This window comes from Solanum dulcamara, chromosome 11, assembly GCF_947179165.1.
Source record: "Solanum dulcamara chromosome 11, daSolDulc1.2, whole genome shotgun sequence".
Classification (NCBI taxonomy): Eukaryota; Viridiplantae; Streptophyta; class Magnoliopsida; order Solanales; family Solanaceae; genus Solanum; species Solanum dulcamara.
This window is the reverse complement of record NC_077247.1, coordinates 51,718,352-51,737,264: the sequence shown is the minus strand read 5'-3', so window position 1 is coordinate 51,737,264 and position 18,913 is coordinate 51,718,352. Positions and strand designations below refer to the sequence as shown.

The 18,913-nt window shown below is 34.1% G+C and overlaps 2 protein-coding genes across 2 annotated transcripts; one reads left to right on the top strand and one right to left on the bottom strand.

Moving 5' to 3' along the window:
- The first annotated feature begins 1,770 nt into the window (after positions 1-1,770).
- On the top strand, positions 1,771-11,003 carry LOC129872292 (uncharacterized). Its single transcript, XM_055947227.1, has 16 exons — positions 1,771-1,878; positions 2,523-2,671; positions 3,239-3,319; positions 3,432-3,503; positions 3,607-3,678; positions 3,757-3,993; positions 4,193-4,303; positions 4,399-4,512; positions 5,672-5,794; positions 5,875-5,943; positions 6,096-6,199; positions 6,953-7,036; positions 7,170-7,257; positions 7,741-7,857; positions 10,015-10,196; positions 10,353-11,003. The coding sequence occupies exons 2-16, from the start codon at positions 2,558-2,560 to the stop codon at positions 10,630-10,632; spliced, it is 1,848 nt and encodes a 615-aa protein (XP_055803202.1). The 5' UTR covers positions 1,771-1,878; positions 2,523-2,557; the 3' UTR covers positions 10,633-11,003.
- Positions 11,004-13,168: 2,165 nt separating this feature from the next.
- On the bottom strand, positions 13,169-18,110 carry LOC129873214 (AT-hook motif nuclear-localized protein 10-like). Its single transcript, XM_055948259.1, has 5 exons — positions 17,606-18,110; positions 16,676-16,734; positions 14,900-15,031; positions 14,544-14,705; positions 13,169-13,809 (listed from the first exon to the last, which is right to left on the bottom strand). The coding sequence occupies exons 1-5, from the start codon at positions 18,003-18,005 to the stop codon at positions 13,582-13,584; spliced, it is 981 nt and encodes a 326-aa protein (XP_055804234.1). The 5' UTR covers positions 18,006-18,110; the 3' UTR covers positions 13,169-13,581.
- Between the last annotated feature and the right edge of the window lie 803 nt (positions 18,111-18,913).

Genomic DNA, 18,913 nt, shown 5'->3' with positions numbered 1-18,913 from the left:
TTTTATCTCTCTTCTCTTTCTCTTTCTCCTTTTTTTTAAAAAATTAATAATTAATTATTCAAACTTAAACAGTACCGAAATATTTGAAATTCATATGTAATACTTATAATATATTTGTATTAAAAATATTTTAATTATATATTTACCACATTATTGAAAGATGCCTATGATATGTATCATAAATTGATTTCAAAATCTATTATGATTATTGTTTATTTTTTCTCTTATTAATGGTGCTAAAATATATTATTTTACTATAAATATTTTAGTTATATATTCACCACGTGCATTGAAACATTCCTATAATATATTGAATTCAAAATATATTATAATTATTTTTTATTTTTTCTCTTATTAACGGAATATATTATTGTATTAGAAATATTTTAGTTATATATTCACCATGTGAATTGAAATATGTCTATAATATATATAATATATTGAATCAAAATCTATTAATTTTTTTTATTTCTTTTATTGTATTAGAAATGCATTATATTTGTTTTTTTTCTCTCTCTCTTTCTCTTTCTTTCTTCATCCTTCTTTTCCTTTTTTTGTCCTTTTTTCTCTCTCTTTCTCTTTCTCTCTCTTTTAAAAATATTAATTAATTAATTCAATACATTTTTAACAATGTAGATTAATTTAAATAGAACTGAAATGTTTGAAAATCACACATAATACTTATAATACATTTTAATTAAATATTCCCCACATTTTAATTATAATATATTGAATTTAAAATTTATTATAATTATTTTTTATTTTTTTCTCTTATTAACAAAATATATTATTATATTAAAAAATATTTTAGTTATATATTCAGAACGTCCATTGAAACATGCATATAATATGTATAATATATTGAATTCAAAATGTATTGCAATTTGAATTCAATATTATATATTGTTATGAATTCGATTGTTGTTATTTCAATAAATATATTATTATATTAAAAATGTTTTAATTATATATTCACTATATGCATTGAAATATGCCTATAATATAATACATTGAATTCAAAATCTATTATAATTATTTTTTTTCTCTTATTAACAAAATATATTATTATCTTAAAAATATTTTAGTTATATATTTACCATGTGCATTGAAATATGCTTATAATATATTGAATTTAAAATCTATTATAATTATTTTTTTATTTCCTTTATTGTATTAGAAATGCATTATATATGTATTTACATAAAAAAATTATTTAATTTAAAAAAAATAGTAAAATCAACATTCTCATAATATTCAATCTATTTTTTTTAAAATTAGAATAATTAATTATTACGTAAGGGAAAAAGAGAAAGAGAAAATTAGAGAGAGAAAAAAATGGAATAAAAAAATAGAATAAGGAGAGAGACAGTGTGGGTGGGGGGGGGGGGGGGGGGAGAAAGAGAAAGAGAGAGGGAAAAACGGAAAAAAGAAAAAAAAAGGAAAGAGAGAGAAGGGGAAAAAAGAGAAAAATGATTTTATTTTTTTTACTATTTCGGATTAAAAAATACTGTTATTTCTGATAAAATTAAAACATGTATTAAAACTCATAATTAATATTATATATTATATTATTTATGTAAAAAAACCTATTAATTAATTAGTATATGTTTGCTATCCGTGACATTTTCCCCAAAAGAAATCAAGATCAATCCCTTAAGTCCAAGAGGTCAATCTTGAAAGTGTCATGGGCCAATATCATTTCAGGCTCAAGCAATTCACACCGACTCGGCCCAATTAACAACAATTGGAAAGAGTCCTGAAATAGGCGCAAATTGAACTCTTCTCAGCCCTCAAGTTCTTGCCATTACCTGGCGCCGCTTTGGCTACTCTCCAGCTCTTCCGGCAACTCGCTTTCTCCTTCTCCGACGAAATCAAAGTGTATGATTCTCTTTTATCTACGTATTATCGTTTTTCTGTAAGTCTTTAGTAGACAATCACCTTTTTTTCCCAGCGTTTTTAGTGGTAAAAAACGATTTTTTGGTGAATTGGATTGTTATATTCTGTTTGCTCGCATTCTTTAAATCTGTGACTGCCTACTAATTTGGATTTCATAAGAATTAATTTTCTATAAAGGCCTTTTTCCTAGTCCTGCACACGTGAACCCATCAAGTTACTGATTGTATGAGTATTATTGCTGTTTTTTTTAATTGAGAAAGTCACGTGATTTCATGCTTGAAGTGAAAGGGATCACTGATTACGAAGTTATGCGTGAAACAAGTTTAAAGATAAGGAAATTTTCATAAAGATTAAAGTAACAGCTGAGAACTTATCATAAATTATAAGACTCTAATATAATTCTGTAATTCGTGATATGATTTTCAGTATGTGCTGTTGTCTCGTTGGATATATCATCTTTTTCATAAATTGTATTTTATCTTTCTCAAAAAAAGAAGAAGAGGAAAGACCATCGCAAACATGTGCATACTTCAGTATTTTTAACTGTTCTTTTTCTTGAATAAGCATTTTCATGAGTTCATTGATGATATGATTCAAGGAGCTTTCTACATGATTATGTTTCACAGAAAATTTGCGCAATATTTCAACCCAAATCAACATAATGGGAATGGAATTATATGCTGAGCAGGCGGGTTATGCTGAGATGGAGATTGCTGAGATTACGGATAATGATTTGTTCAAACTTGTTAGAGGTGCCCTTAAATCTGCTCTCCAGGTTGGATGCTTGGATACATATTTAAGGAAGATTGTGTTCTTATATAATTGCATTGGGTTGGGTTTGGTGGTGCATCCACTGGATGTGAAATTAAGGTTGAACTGTATGACTCAGCATAAACCTTGATTTTTTTATTTTTGCCTTAATTCTTTGCTAGCCATGGTTTATTCTGGCTAAATTACTTATACAAAAATAAAAGGGAAAGTGTCCTTCCTGTTAAAGTATTTGATTGAAGACGACATAGGTGCTCCAGATTGATTGATCTGGATCAAGTGTTGACTTCCTTGGAGATTAAGAGTCGAAAGTTTGGACGTTATCTCATTGTTATTCAAAATACTAGCCAGCCAAACATTTTCATTGATTCTTTTTGCTGAAATTATTGGTTTTTTTTTTGCCCGTCTCCATTTTGTTTACTTTCCTGGTAAACATGTTCACAAGATGTGTAATGTCTGAACCTTCTTAATTGCTGTTATCACTGGTGCATTGCAATGCAACTTTCTTTATAATTTCCATATATTTACTATAACACTGTAAAACAAATTTTATAGCTGAATGTTGGTGTATTAGGGTGACGCAGACAAATATGACCAGCTTCTTGGTGTTATGCACCATGATGAACGCCTTAGACCTGATGTGGCCCTACTGGTGGTATGTTTTACTTAGAGATTGCATATATATTGGTCATATTGCAATCACTTTTTGTGGTGGTTTCTTTTACTTTGTATTTTAATTATCGCTTGATTTTGGATTTGCATTTCAGACATGTTTAAAAGCTCTGTCAGGATCAGTTTCTTGTCTAGACATTGTTCACCATAAATCTCTTATTTCAACTGTAAGTTCTAAATAGCTGTATTAACTCTTTCAATCTGTGTTTTTGAAGAATACAGGTTGGCACTGGTAAGATCGTATACTTAAAATTTCTTATTTGCTTGCAGATTTTAAAAATGAGCATGTGGAACTATGGAACTGATGTAATGGATGCTTTGATGGAATTTGTTATATCCTTGGTATGTGGCTCTAGTGCTACTATCTTCAGTGTTTTGGTCATTAGTGTCTATGATCATGACTCTTCTCCTTCACTGTAGGCTACATCCAGTGGGCAGTATGTCGATTTGTGCTTGGAAATGCTTGTGCGCAATTTTATGCCTCCTGATACCTTCATATCATTCTTGAATCAGCCACGTGGCATTCTACGGAAGGGCCAAGTCATTGACCGTGTTCATTCAACATTAACATACATTGCAAAGTTAGTTCCTCTCTCACCCTTGAGACTTGAGAGATTAATAACGGAGAGGATGCCACACATTTTCACAAAGGAACCAGTAAGTGCAGATTCATACTTTCTTTACAAAGAAAATTCTTCCATTATGTAGCTTATTGCAAGTGTTCCAATCTTACTGAATTTTGTTTCAATTCGTTAAACCTGCATTGCCAGACTTTCTTTTGCGTTGTGTTCCTTATTGCTGGAAGCTCCTAAATTCTTAGCCATGTTTCCTCCTTCCCCTTCCCCCTCCCGCACAGTTGATCTTGACATATGTGGAGAACATGTTAAAACTAGAGAGTGGAGCAATTGGTGATCTTGTTGGGAGAACAATGCTTGTGGTGATTATGGATAGACTAATAGATTTGGATGTAAGTTGTTTGAAATCAACCCTTCACTCAGGCACTGTGTAGATTCTAAAAGGTGTTGCACTAAGTTAATTTGGTTCTTGTCCTTGAGTTCTTAGGTAGATATAGCATGGGATGATATCTTACAGGAAGATTTCACCAAAGGCATCTTTGATATGGAGCTGGAAGATCTGGAAGGGCCAATGGATGATGGCCAGCAAGATGGTGATGAGGTGATTTTCATCTTTTAACTGATATTCTTCTGTATTTTAGTGCTGGCATTGCCACTAAACTTGTTTCCTTGACTTTCTTTTTTTATATAGGGGTGTTTCAGAATCATGTACTTGTGTAAAAAAGTGATGCTCTGTCCATAATGTTGCATTATTCTGTTTACTTCTCTCCTTTTATTTGATTGGAATTTTATTTGTGAAAGAATTTGGAAGGGAAAAAAAGGAGATAGTTTGAGGGGGGATAATTTTGTACATGCATGGAGTAGCCTTGTCTCTAGTTTCTTTTTGGTGCATCCATAAGGATCCTGTATTGTGTTAAATGATTGGGTGAAATTTTGTATGGAACCATGTTTTGCCTAGGTTTCTTTAATTTTGGGTATAATACTTGTGTAGAGGGATTCCCCAATATCAATAAAATCATTAACCTTATAAAAGCGATTGGTCTTAATCTTGAAGAAACGTGGTATAGATAAAGATTACATGATGATTCAGAAGAGGGTTTCCTAGAATCTTTCTATTTAAATCTGAAGTGACTGTCAACCTTGAGAAAATTTGCCTTTTTGACTCTCTGCAAACTTTTACCAGAGTTCAAGTGGTAAAAAGGACTATTTCTTCAAATCTATTTTTCGCTAATAAAAGGTCAGTTTGCCCACAACACTATTTTCGCCCTTACCACATTTCAAGTATAGACAAATTTCCTTTTTCACGGTGTTGATCAACCATTTTAAAAGTTTTATTCAATTGGATTTGGGTACACTTATCTTCAAAATTGTCATCAACTAGGGTGAGTCACAAATACCATCTATGAGAAGATGTTTTTTCTTTTTGTTCTAAATGGTCATTCTTTCCTGTTGTGTTAAGTTCTATCCCTTTTTTCCCCGATGAACTAGTCTGTGGTTGTCTTGTATCAATACAATCGTTAGGAATATCGGAAATACTGTATGTATTGTATGCTAGACTTTCAGATGATGATTGATTATATTTTATTGTTTGTTTTTCATCCATCTTTTTTTTTTGGTAAGTTATTTGTGGGTTCACTGTGAGGATTGAACCCACGACCACAAGGTTAAGAGCCGTGCGGTCTACTAACTGAGCTCATCCGTATTTTTTATCTGGTATTTGTCATCTGCCCTTTATATACCAACAAAGTCTTTACTTCCAGCTCCGAATTTCTTGGATGGAACGGTATTTTAGTGGAAATCTCAATGCTCAGAAATTGGATAGCTTGATCGTGCTTACCTTTGAACACCTTAACTTTTGCAAAGAGAGTGGACGCTTGAGTCAGGTAAAGTGGATGCATCAGTGTGTAATTTCTAACTCCACTCCTTGCTTTTCTTACTTTTATTTGTCTTTCAAATGGTATAGGTTTTTCATACTCTTCTCCAGTCTTTTCATCAAACTGTTTTGACGGCATACAAATCTAAATTTGCTCAGGTAACATGGATGATTATCATCCTCTGCTACTTAGGCTAGTCTTTCTTTTCCCAGCACTTCTAAACTTGATGAACACCTTGTTAGTTTATTTTTCTTACTTCAATGTACTTGTTACCCTTTTGAACTTAAATTTGTTGATCCTGTTATTGCAGTTTGTGTTGTTTTATGCCTGTTCACTGGATCCTGAAAACTGTGGTAGGAGATTTGCTGATACTCTATTTCATACATTTAAGACAAGTAGATATCCGGCATGGAGGTGAGGATTAAAGAACTTTGAATCTTGGGTTTCTTTTTCTTGTCTTTCCTACTTGTTTCGCCCTGACACTTCCGTTTTGTTGATCAATATGTTTAGTCATGTATTAGGGATACACAAGTAACTGCTTGCTAAGTTTGGTATTCTGAGTGCTTAGCATAATTCTTTATGATACTGGGTGGATGAGCTCAAGACATTTTCATCTTCAAACATAATTTTGGAAGCTAAACTCAACAGTCTGCGGTCCCTGTTTATTAGAGACATTTTTTTAAAAAAGATTCTGCATTCAACTCTCCTCTCCTTTTTAATATGCAATGTTGGGGTATTGCTTTGGTCTCAATACTATTCCGTTTATGATCTGCCTCTGAATTTTCGTGCACTCAAAGTCAAAATAGTATTCCTTACTAGAACTAGCAGACTTTCTGCATACGCTGCTAAGATAACATGCCATCAAATTAACGTTCCTTAAAAGTCGGTTTATCGTGCTTCCCGTCAGTTGTCTTGGATTAGACAGAAGGCAGTTGTCATTTGCTTTAAACTTGTCAGAAGATTTGAAGTGTTTTTTGTGATCTTTTGCTTAAAATTTTAAATGCAACTGAACAGATTTGATACTCTCTTGAGTGTGGATAACTTATAGTTCTTTGCTTACTAGTCCATCAGGGGGGTGGGGCGGTCTGGTAATTATATATTTTCTAGTTATATTCATTTTGTTCATGGTTGTTTGGAGGAACTGATACTTTTATTGGTCGGTTGCAGAATGAGTGCTGTTGCGTATCTTGCTAGTTATTTGGCTCGTGCGAAGTTTTTGCCCATATCATTTGTTGCTGAATATGTTGAAAGGTTTATCCAACGACTAAACATCTTCAACTCTATACACAGTATATTTTATAGTTTTGAGTTGCTTCCAGTCAATAATGAATTGAAATGCATGTCAAGTCATAGATGTCTTCTCTTTTTTTGTGTGAGGGTTCAGTTTGCTAGAATGGTGTTCCACTTATTGCTCCAACCAGGGTGGCAGCATCAATCCAAAAGCTCACAAGGAATTCTATGCTGGGTGCCAGGTACTTGACAGCTTTGTTCTAGTCAGAACCTTCAATAGTCTGTCCCACTCCCTCACACATAGAGACCTTCATTCTTTTTTATATTGTTTGAGGAGTGGGGATTTTTTCTGTATCTTTACGTGGATCTATTTAAAGGCTTTCCACATTATATTCCTGATGCAAATTTTATTCATGTATCATTTGCGTGCTAGGAAGGGAAAAGGGAACTGTTAGAAAGTTAACTTCTTTTTTCCGTGAATTACAGGATTAGAGAAGTGGTCAAAACTTTTCAATTAAAAAGACTTCTTTTTTTGTTAAAGAATTGAAATGACTTCTTTCAAATTAAGTCTGCAAATATGTAGGGAACTTGAAGGAAGACTTACCTTGGAAACCAACCAAAGCGAGAACATAGTTTTTCATTCTTTTTTTCCTTTAGCACATCACTTTCAGAAACTTTCTTGACATCCCAATGAATTGTTACTGCTTCTGTCCATTGTATTGCAGGCCCTGATGTATGTACTTTGCTTTCGCATGAGATCAATGCTTGCTATTCCTCGCATCAGATCATGTATATCAAAGCATATAGAGGATATCCTGAGGCATCCATTGAGCCCATTAATGGTAATGTGTTCATTTTCTTAGTATTATGACTCATATATATCATTTATTTTGTATTTTCTCTCTTTTTATTTTTTTATTTTTATTTCATTCTGATAGAATAATTGCCCGGCAAGCTTAGATAACATAGGAAAAAAGGGTCACTGAGGATTCATACAACTGTCCCCAACTTATTTGGGTCTTAAGTGTAGTTTTTGTAAGCTTAGATAACATAAAGAAAGAAAAAAAAATTGACACAGTAAATGTTTATGAATAAAGGTACCAAGAAAGTACAAATATACAGCAGACTAAACCGTCACCAGAAAAAGTACATATGCCCTTCTCTTCTACGAAATCTAAATATACTCATCCATGTTTTCCATAACACTCCTTTTACACCAAAAGAACATATTCAAAAGACATCTATTTTTGATCCTGGATGCATGTTGTTTTGTCCCTTCAAAGCAAACTCTGTTTCTCTCCTGCCATATTGTCCATAAGACAGATAGGTGAATTGTTCTCCGTATTGGCTGCTGACTCTTAGCTATTGTCTGATGTTGCCGTGTCTCCAGTAGACTCCATACATTTGGTGGCATAACCCAATTAATATTGTACCTGTTAAGGAATAGCTCCCAACACTGCCTTGCCACTTTGCAATGAATGAGAAGATAATGGACTGTTTCTAACTCTTCTTCACACATGTAGCATCTATTACATAAAATAATGCATCTTCAGTAAATTTATCCTGTGTTAGACAAACTTCCTTTGTTGCCCCCCAGCCAAAGCATGCTAATTTGACAGGTCTGCGTGTAGAAATCAGCTACCTTTCCATTCATCTTAGTGGAGCATCCATATTACATTGAAAATTTTGAATTGAAGCTTAAGGATATTTCTACCATTTCCCAGATTTACAAGTTAACTGTATTCATTCCACAAACTACTAACAGTCTCAAGACTGAGTGTCTTATAATTTTGTATAGCTGGAGTAATTTGTTCCCTGTAAACTCCCCAGAGCTTTTGGACTTTGTTAGCTCCTTATCCTTAGTATAGGCTCACACTGTAATGGAGCTAACAAACTCACTTTTGTTCTGACTCTCTTTTGTACTATTTGCATCTGCTTGATGCCTTTAATGAAATAACTCCATCTAAAAGAAATGGTTCAATGTTAAGGGAAATGACTAGGTGCAAATGTATCAGAGAACCAAGATAGGGGATTAAAATAGTGGACAAGATCCATTTTATATCTCATAGATACCCTACTGGAATAGGCTACAACCATTTTTGGGGCACTATTTGTTTATGATATCTTGTTGTGTACATTATTCTCTAGTGTTCTGCCAATAATATATTATCTTTTTCGGGAAAAAAGGGGGTGGGGTGATACAGGAGTGATGCGACTCGTAGGAGGATTTTTTCAAAGTGAAAGAAATTCTGTAGTCCATCTTGTAAGAAAGTGAATGCCAGCTTTGAAGGCCTGACTAATAGGATGAGTTGCAGATGTTACAATAATGGATGCACAGTCGTTCATTATTAGGCAAGACTAGCAATGATCTATAACAAAAGACACAGATTAACTGAGATGGTTTAAACATCTCGGCTTTCACCTCCAAATACACTGATTTGTGTGTGTCATTATGATGATTAAAGGTGTTTACCAAAAGCATGTGGAGGAAAATTTTAATCGAATTCCTTCTCAAAATTTTTAATAGAATTAGAAACTCTTGGAATGCATGTGGATTAGTGAATAACAGAACATAGTGGAAGCAAAGTATTCATATAGCGGATACCAACTAGGTGATATCAAGGTATGTAGTCATTTTTCCATCTGCATTAGGTCCTGTGTTTGAATGTGCTCTTTTAAGTTCGGTTAGATATTTATGTTAGTGTCAGAATAATTATGAGATTTAAAAAATCACTAATTTTAGAGAACCCTAAGTTGTTCCAAAGACGAATAATTGAGTGTTGGAATGAAAAGGGCCCAAATAAAGTGGAGTTGATAGCCTATCCCAAATTGGGATTAAGGGGTAGTTGTTATTGTTGTAAAAATTCCTTGTGTTTTTTCTTTGATATTAGTGGACTCAAATTGAGGACTCATCCAAGGCTTGCATGTGCTTATTGTTTCTGTTAGTGGATTCTCTACTTCTTTGTTATTCTAGTGTCCAATGAATATTTTGCCAACAGGTATGCTTGCCATCAATAGTGGAAGAATTTCTTCGGTTGGCAAAAGTGACTCATCTTGATGTGCCGGATAACTTTGTATCAAGTAACCTGCTTGAGTCAGACCTTTCAATGGCATTTGGTGGTAGAGAGAGGCTTGACATGTTTTTCCCATTTGATCCTTGTCTGCTAATGAAATCTGACAGGTTTGTTTCTACATTGGCATTTTTGATTCTCTTCTTCATTTTAATTAGTTGGTTGAATATTGCAGTTCTTTGCTTACCTTGGAGTGAAAATTTCCTGGTGATTGTTCTATTAATTAGTGTGTTCTTTTGTCTCATCTTGCCATATGTTTTTGGAAGATTCATCCGGCCAAATTTTGTGTACTGGTCAATGGTTCGGAGCTCTTATGACAACGATGATGATGATGAGGGTACTAGTGATGAAGATGAAATTGAAATCTGTACAGCAGGGAACGGGATAAATATAGCTAATGGAGTTGCCCGAAGTTATGATCAGGATCTCGATGAATTTGGTAATAAAATGAGCAAAATGTCCATAACACCTAAAGTTGCACCATGGTTTGGAGGGGAATTACGATCCATGCCTTCAAGTTTGACACCTTGCGCCGATTCCTTGTAGAGATTGATCTGCACCATTTGATGACACCATGAAAGAGGAAATGCTTGCCCTTCCATGGCAAAGAGTCGGACCATGTCATGACGTGTTTAAAATGCTTGTCCTGGTCCGTGGTTGGTCATGGCAAGACACTGAGATTACGTGATATCTTCATGAGGCCTCCACTCCTACCTGAATACATCCCGTGAGATTTTAGAGGTCAAGTTTTGTATTCATAGCTAAATTTATTTGTAATATTTAGCAAAAGTTGGTTTGATGATGATGATGATGATCAAAACTACATGTGGAAATACCCATATTCTCTTGTATTTTCTTCTTGGTGTTGGTACATTATGGTGCTGTGTGCCCAATATAAGAATATATTTTGAATTTAATGAAGGGTTCGACACAACTTGCTTATTATAGGATGCGATACACCTAAGAAATTCTTGTCCGTCCCATTTTAGTTGTCATGATTTTCTTTTTGAGAGTCAAATTATATGAACTTTGACTAACATTTTAAGATATGTTTTTTTATTATATTGTTATGAAAAAAATTGTAACTTATATAGTACCTTTCGTATAATTTTTGAATCTTTAATTTTTTTACTTTATTATATTGAGTTAAAGTAATATAATTTAATTTTAAAAATTAGTTAAATTGACTTTTGAAAAACGCAACATGACAACTAAAATGGGATGGAAAACATGACAACTAAAATGGGATGGAAGGAGTACTTGTTAGGGAAAACTACATAAAATGGACTCTTTAAACAAACTATATACCACTCCATATCCTTTCTCTAAATATTTTTTTTATATATCCCTTTGGCCAAACTAATTACCCATGTGCTCCTTTTAATTATTTTTAAATTCGTACGCTGATGTTATGCAGATGTCAGCCACCTCTACATGATATCGATAGGGTATCATATATCGATGGAGTATCATAGAGAATTAAACTTAGTTCTATATGATACCGACATGATATCAACATACCGACGAGATATCACAAAAAATATATTTACTAATTAGTTTAATAAATAAGATTATAATTTTAATAATTTTCTCTTAATTGTTTTATTTTTATTGTTATGGTATCATTGAAGATTTTAAAAGTGTTTCATTAAAGATTTTCAATATCATTATAATATACGAATATACTGTGGTACTATCATGTAATTAATATCGAATGACTTTGGAAATCTTTATGATACCATCACAGTATATATTACCTACGATGGTATCATTCAACATTGTATGAAACAATCCTTAATGATTATATGAAACGATCCTTAATGATACCATGCTAGTATATGATGATTTTCATGGAGATGTAGCTGAACGATTGTAGTAGACATCAATGATACCATGACAGTATATAGATATACTGTGGTGGTATCATTAAGGACTGAAGCAGCCTCAATGATACCATGTCAGTACATTGATACTGCGACGATATCTTGTTTACGACTCTCATACCTTGAGGGATATGAATTATAAAAAAATATTTATTTATAATTATTTTATTTTTACGAGGCATGAACTTAGTTTTTCCTACTTGTTACAGATTGTTTTTCCAATACCTACATTTCATGGGATGAAACATGTTTAAAACAGGTATTTTAAAGCTTATGTGGCAGTATATGGCTGAAGTGGACAAAATCTATGATTTACACACACATTTGGTGAGTAAAATTAAGAATTTTAGTTTATTAAACAAAATAAAACAGAAAAATGAATAAAAGAAGGGAAAAAGAAAAAACATAATCCCCACCCTTCTTTTCTCTTGAGTTCTCTTCAAATTTTTATCTCTTTGTAAAAGGGTTTTTGATTTTTTTGGTTGGAAGAACATAGTTGATATTGGAGGTGATGTGATGTTGCCCATGCTGGAGGAGCCATGGCAATTGGCGTGTGGCACTGTGGCTTTGAAGAAGGGAGGAGGGTTTTCCTTTAATTTAATATTTTTCCCTTGCTCTTTTTATTTACGAAATTAGAAGTTAGAACTACGTCAAATAATGTGAAAATTAAATTGTTAATTTGTCATAGAATCTTACATGGATGCTGTTTTGTCATTTACGTGAGTATTATACAAAATCGGAGTGGTTTAAAACACTTGTTTTGAACATGTTCAGGTATCTAAATGAAATATTGTGAAGTACCAAATGACAATTCATAGGAAGTACAAGTGTCTTCTAGCTCATTAATTGCCTTTTTATTTTGTGTGATGCAAGAACTTGTCCTACTCTTCATCTTTAAAAATTATTGCCTACGTACAGTTAACTTTAATCCCAACTAAAACAAAATAGCGATACAGGAAACGTTTTCTATGGAAAATGATAGCATTATGCTCTTTACATGCCTCTTTTGCACGTTTTCAGATTGTAGGCTGAGACGGAAAAACAATTAACCACGATCGCACTGGAAAAATGAAATACTACTAAATAAACAGACTACACAGCGATGCAAGTTTAACAAATGAAGGGCAATGAAACAGTGCTAACTAAGACAAGAAGAAAGAGAACTGTAAGAAAAGCTGTAAAGTAAAACTATACTAGAATTAGACTAACATTTCTCTGCATAAATCTGAAAATAAGGACAAGTTCACACCTAAATAGCCAAGGGCTGCCTTGGAGCACATGCCATAGCTGGCCATATTCGTACAGAAAAGATGACTGCCCAGCAGTGGACCAAAAGTGTCCAAATTGCTCAAACATCAGGGCAAATATGACAATACTAAAAATACAACTTAACGCCTAAGGACTAAACCGACATAAAGGAAACTATCCCTTTAATTGCTCTTCTAACAAACTTAACGGCTAACTACAACCTCCGCAAGCATGCGGTACTACTATTATTCTAAGCTGCAGAATCCTTTCTCACATCACACAGCTTTCCAAGGGTTGAGGGAAGGGATTATCACCATGAATTCTGGGAACATAAGAAGAGAAGCATTCCTATTAGAAGGTTCTCTCATCTCCAGGCCAAGTTAGCAGCTCCAGAAGGGCTACCGTTCGAAGTTTCAACAAGCTGATTATGAGGGCTGACAGGCCCACCGCTAGACTCACTTAAAGTTCCGAGTGATGGAGGACTTCTGGCTGCTGATTCTCCAGAGACAAATGTTGCTGGTGTACCAAAGGTGTCTGAATTCCCTGACTTCACCTGCCTCTGTTCTTCTGTGCTGAAGCTACCAACAACAATCTGCAGCAAGTAAGAAGGTCAGGCTCCCATAGGCAGACCTAGGATTTGAAGATGGGTGGGAGCACCACCAAAGGCATATGCACGTCAAAGTGATGTCAAACAAAACCTCTTCACCCGAAAATCTTATTTAACACACAGAGAACCGATGTACTAACCAATGTCACACACCACTGCTTCATCCGAAAATCTTATTAAACACATAGAACGGATGTACTAACCGATAAATATGGATTAAATGAGCTTATCTGATAAAGCTTGTTAATAAATTAAATGAGCTTTACTTGATAAAGCTTATTATGTGGACTGATGGTTATGAGCACCACTTTGCACCGTGAGGTCAGGTTGCCTGATCAAATCTCGCCACTACTGCTTTTTATGCATTTTTTTTAAAAGCATCTTTAACATGTTCATCTAAAAATAAACAAAACAAGGAAAGCAGAAACTGAGATTCGAACCCAGGTCCGTCAACTCAAAAAGAGGTGCTAAGCAGCGATTTCAATCAGTGCCCCCAACTTAATTTTGTGCTTTAGGGTAATAATACATATGGTGATTTCTCAAGGTATATATGCAGAATTTTTCCCGAATTTAATAGGGTCCCATGAACCCCCTCCCACCACGTGGGTCTGCCTCTGCAGGCGCTCCTCGTTTAAAAAGAAGAGATGAGATGGAAGTAGAGCCAACTTGGACATATTTGAATACAAGGACAGTATCTTTGTAAAAATTCTATGTCAAACCTGAACGGGAGCTGCTGCTGTAAGGAGCCCAGCCACACCTCCCCCCAAAACTCGACCATCTGGTCCAGCTAGTGTCACAGCCAAACCACCTGCTCTGCTGCGTTGACCACCAGATTCCGAGATTACAAAGGAACCAGACAGAGTTAGGATCTCGAACCGTCCCTGCACCAGTTAACCAACATTTTTTTTTAAGAATGTGGTACTATCCCATCTACAGACCCAAGAGAGGCATGCGATGGTACTGGATAATTTCCAAGTATATCTAGCCAAAAGTGTCAAACACTTGATACATTTGATCGAGGATTTACATACCCACTCTCTATTGTAAGAAGAAATATTAACATGGAAATACACACCTCATATGTTACCGTTCCACCTGAAGTTGCTCCTTGCCGAAGTGATACATTAGATATCGAACCATTGGCTGACAGAACGCACACTGCTTTTGAGGTACTTTGGGAGAATGACATTAGTTTTGCCACTACATCCTGAGAAGCCAAAAAGCTGGAAATACTGAGTTGGATATTCAAACATATAGAGATATGGATTTCTAATATCAAGTTGATTTGATGAATTAAGAAAAAATTCACACATTAAGTTGTCACTCCCAATCTAACATTTCAACTCCCATTTTCACTCCACAATATTGAAAGAAGACCTATGATCCATTGTAGTTATAGTAATACATTTATGTCACAGATAAAAAGATATTCACTCTTTACCTTTGCAGGAGTACTTTGAATTATTAAAATCTTTGTGCGGATCTAGAAGCCGGATTCTTCCTCACATTAACTTTGAGATTCAGGGGTATGGATCCTAGTGCAGATATGGGTGTTGGGATATGGCAAACAAATCTATAAGTAAATGTATAGATTATTAAACTAAAACTACTAAAATTTAATTTTTATAAACACTTAATATATTATTCATAAGACATCAAGTGTAATAGAAGTTGACCAAATCTGGTGTAGATCTCATACCCACACCCAAATTATGTCAGGTCGACGCATGTGCGGCAGAGATTTTGAAGGGTTCAACAAGCATCATCCATATTAACCCCGAAATAGAAGTTAAAACTACTTAAATACATTTCTAAAAATAACGCCTACAAAGAGACGCAAAGCTCTATAGACTCACTTCCTGTATTTTCTTATTTAGGGGGAAAGACAAGTATAAAGACACATGACGTTCTACTGCGTGTAAAAGGTCGCATCTGTTGTTCTCTTTCTTCAACCGGATACGCTGCACACTGTTGCTGCATTACTGGAGAATGGCAAATATGGATCCAATGGCACTAAAATCTAGCCTTATCAGTAATTTCTCATGACTACTAGGCTTTCATTGCAAAGAGAGAAGTGTTCATCTTCTCTTCACACTTTTCCCTCGGCGACATCTATTTATGGGGAAAATGATTTGTAATGTCACTTCAATTTACATAGCAAAAAAGGTTCATATTGTAGAAACTTCTCATGCTCCACCTTGGCTTTGTTTCTCAGCATATTTTTTGATGCAGATACCCTAATGGTTTCTAAATCTGCTTTTACAAATTATTATTGAATTAAGACGTGTCCTCCAAAATGGTAATAATTTAGAGATGAATATAGTTTATTATTTGGAGATAATTATAAGAGCAATATTTATTGGCTTCTCTAAGATGTACTGTTTGAATACATAATATTTTTTAAGTAAGCCTAGACTGTGTCCCTTTATGACTATAGTCATGACATTATCTTTTTATTAATTCAATATTGCATAAGGTATGGACATATGTCCTGGTGGAGATTGATTCCTTCTCAATTTTAAGTATTAGAAGATGTGATTCTTAGGTTTTCTTTGGTATCCAAAAGTCATGGCAATAAAATTTACCACTTCTTTTCACCTATGTACGAGTATGACTATACATGACACAAAGATAAACTGAACAAGCCAGTCCTAGAACATCTGACCAAGCTTTCTTGAGAAAAAGCCAGATTAATTAGAGTAAAGAAAGATATTGAGAAAATATCATTTCCTATATAAAGAGCATTATATACTATATTCTCGGTGTTTCACCCTACTGACAAGATAATTAAAGAATAAGAGAAAGAGCAAAACACATGCTGATCAAAAGAGAGGTTAAATTAAGACCACACCTCCCCAGCTTTTATCGTGATAACATGCAGCTTAAATCCAAACCCTGCTGCTTCTGATCCTGCAAGTTGTATATCAAGAGTGACTTGAGATTTGGCAGAAAGAACATACCAAAGCTGTTAAACTCCAAATTACAAATTATCAGCTATTAAACTCAATTAATACCAAATTCAGATTCGGCGAATAGCATAAGAGTGGAATGAGACTTTTTCTGCTGAATTTCATCTCAAAATAGGCTAACAAGATAATTAAAGAGCTAAATTTCACTGCAGCTCCTTTAATTGGCAGGACAAAATAAATCTTTAATACTGTATTTAATTTCCAAATAGCAATGCTGTCCCAATGAAGAAATACACAGTAAAGTAAAAATGCATCTCCTTTTTCATGCACACAAGAGGAAAAGGTTAAAAAGAGTAAAAATGATTTCTTTATACAAGAATGATATCACAGAGGTTACTACTATAAAAGATCATAAAGCAGGCAACATTTTGTGCTACAAATTTACCAAAGGATATTCAACATTTTGCAGAAGAAAATTCAACTGGATACAGGGGGAAAAAGATTTCCCTTTAAATATATTAAAGTTGCAAAAAATTTCAAAGCATATATTCAACATTTTGCAGAAGAAAATTCAACCCTTCATCTTATAAAGTTGCAAAATTTAACAAAAATCCAGAAGAAAAGCAAAACTAGTCCCTGGTTAAGTAGTATACTTCATCCCAAATTCACACACATCGAGCCGAAAACTAGTTAAAATATCAAACAGGTAGCTAATATTTTAAGTCTTTTTTAATATGGTATAAAAAAATTGTAGCCCTAATAATAAAAGTAAAGCAAAGCTAGTTGCCAACACAAATAAACAAATACAGAAATACGATTATTTAATTAGACATGTGCAGAAGTATAAAAGTTCACTTCCTATATATATTTACCCAAATCAGCAACTTGTTGCTTTCTCCCAGAACCAGGCGGTCTTCCCCTAGCCTTTTTCACCGCAGAAACCACCGCTTCATCTCCCTGCGACGAAAATCCACCGCCGCCGACCTGAGACGCCGATGGAGAAATCATCCCAGGGTTGGCGGAACCCTCCGGAGCATACTTCCTCGGCCTTCCGCGTTTTCGTTTAGCAGGTTCAATTGAACTGAACGGAGCTGTGGTAGTGACGGGAGTGTGACCGGGAACTCCGCCGGGGCGAACTAGAAATGGCGGCAACCGAGAAGTCGAGGAGGAGATTTGAATCATAGGGTCGTACGTCGCCGTACCATGGGCAGCAAAGGGTGATCCCAGGCTTTGCATTGATGCGTGAACTCCATTGGATTCTTCAACTGACATTTTTTCCCCCCTGTTTTCACTAATTTTTACAACTCCTGTAGTAGTATTGTTAATCTACTCTATTTATATTTTCGAAATGTCTCTAAAAGGAAAGAACAACAGACAAAATTGTGTTCAAAAAGGGTAAAAACATAAATGAAGAATAAAATATCTTTTTTATTTACTCCTAGAGATTTTATGTGCTATTTAGGTAAAAATGTGATCATTTTGTTAAAAAAATAATAAAATAAAATTTTTTAATGACTTTTGTTATACTTAACTAACTTAAATGCAATAAAGTGAATGATCATCTCTCAAATCCATCATCTTTCACGTTCATGCATAATTTTATAATTTTATTTTTACGAGAAATCTTTATTTCTACGATAAGAATATTGGAAAAAACTACGTTAATCCATTCATTTTATAAGTGGCTTAAAGATCAAAATCCCTATGATGACCACTGACTTTCTTTGATTAAATGAAAGCAGAATGACAATTGAAAATGTAATACATCTAACACCAACCAAAATGACCTTTTCTTTGTGGGGGCACTCGAAGCATATTTCCTATCATTCATGTAAACAATTAAAATATTCATTGATTTGTGGTTGTGGTCCCCCCAAAGTTACCAACGTCAAACGTAGTGAATAGTAAATATTGTTCCTTTAATCCCACTATTTCATTTTCTGTCACAACATTTTCATTCAATCTATTACCAAAAAAGAAAAAAGAAACTGGCAGCAATATTTATCTGTAGTAGAAAATAATTTAAATTTAAACGTCTCATTTTATTCTCAATGACATGATTGTATAACCTAAGTCGTCATACCTTCAATGTCTCATTTTATCCTTAATGACATAATTGTATAACCTAAATTGTCATACCTTCATATAGATGAAAGTTCTTGGGAAGAACCATTTTATTA

Excerpts from the sequence above, each read along its gene's own strand:
- LOC129873214 (XM_055948259.1), bottom strand. The coding sequence starts at position 18,005 with ATGTCAGTTGAAGAATCCAATGGAGTTCACGCATCAATGCAAAGCCTG. Across the intron at positions 16,735-17,605 it reads GCAACAAGTTGCTGATTTGG|GATCAGAAGCAGCAGGGTTT; the intron begins GTAAATATATAT and ends TACAACTTGCAG. Across the intron at positions 14,706-14,899 it reads GTGGAACGGTAACATATGAG|GGACGGTTCGAGATCCTAAC; the intron begins GTGTGTATTTCC and ends TAACTGGTGCAG.
- LOC129872292 (XM_055947227.1), top strand. The coding sequence starts at position 2,558 with ATGGGAATGGAATTATATGCTGAGCAGGCGGGTTATGCTGAGATGGAG. Across the intron at positions 2,672-3,238 it reads CCCTTAAATCTGCTCTCCAG|GGTGACGCAGACAAATATGA; the intron begins GTTGGATGCTTG and ends TTGGTGTATTAG. Across the intron at positions 4,304-4,398 it reads ATAGACTAATAGATTTGGAT|GTAGATATAGCATGGGATGA; the intron begins GTAAGTTGTTTG and ends TTGAGTTCTTAG.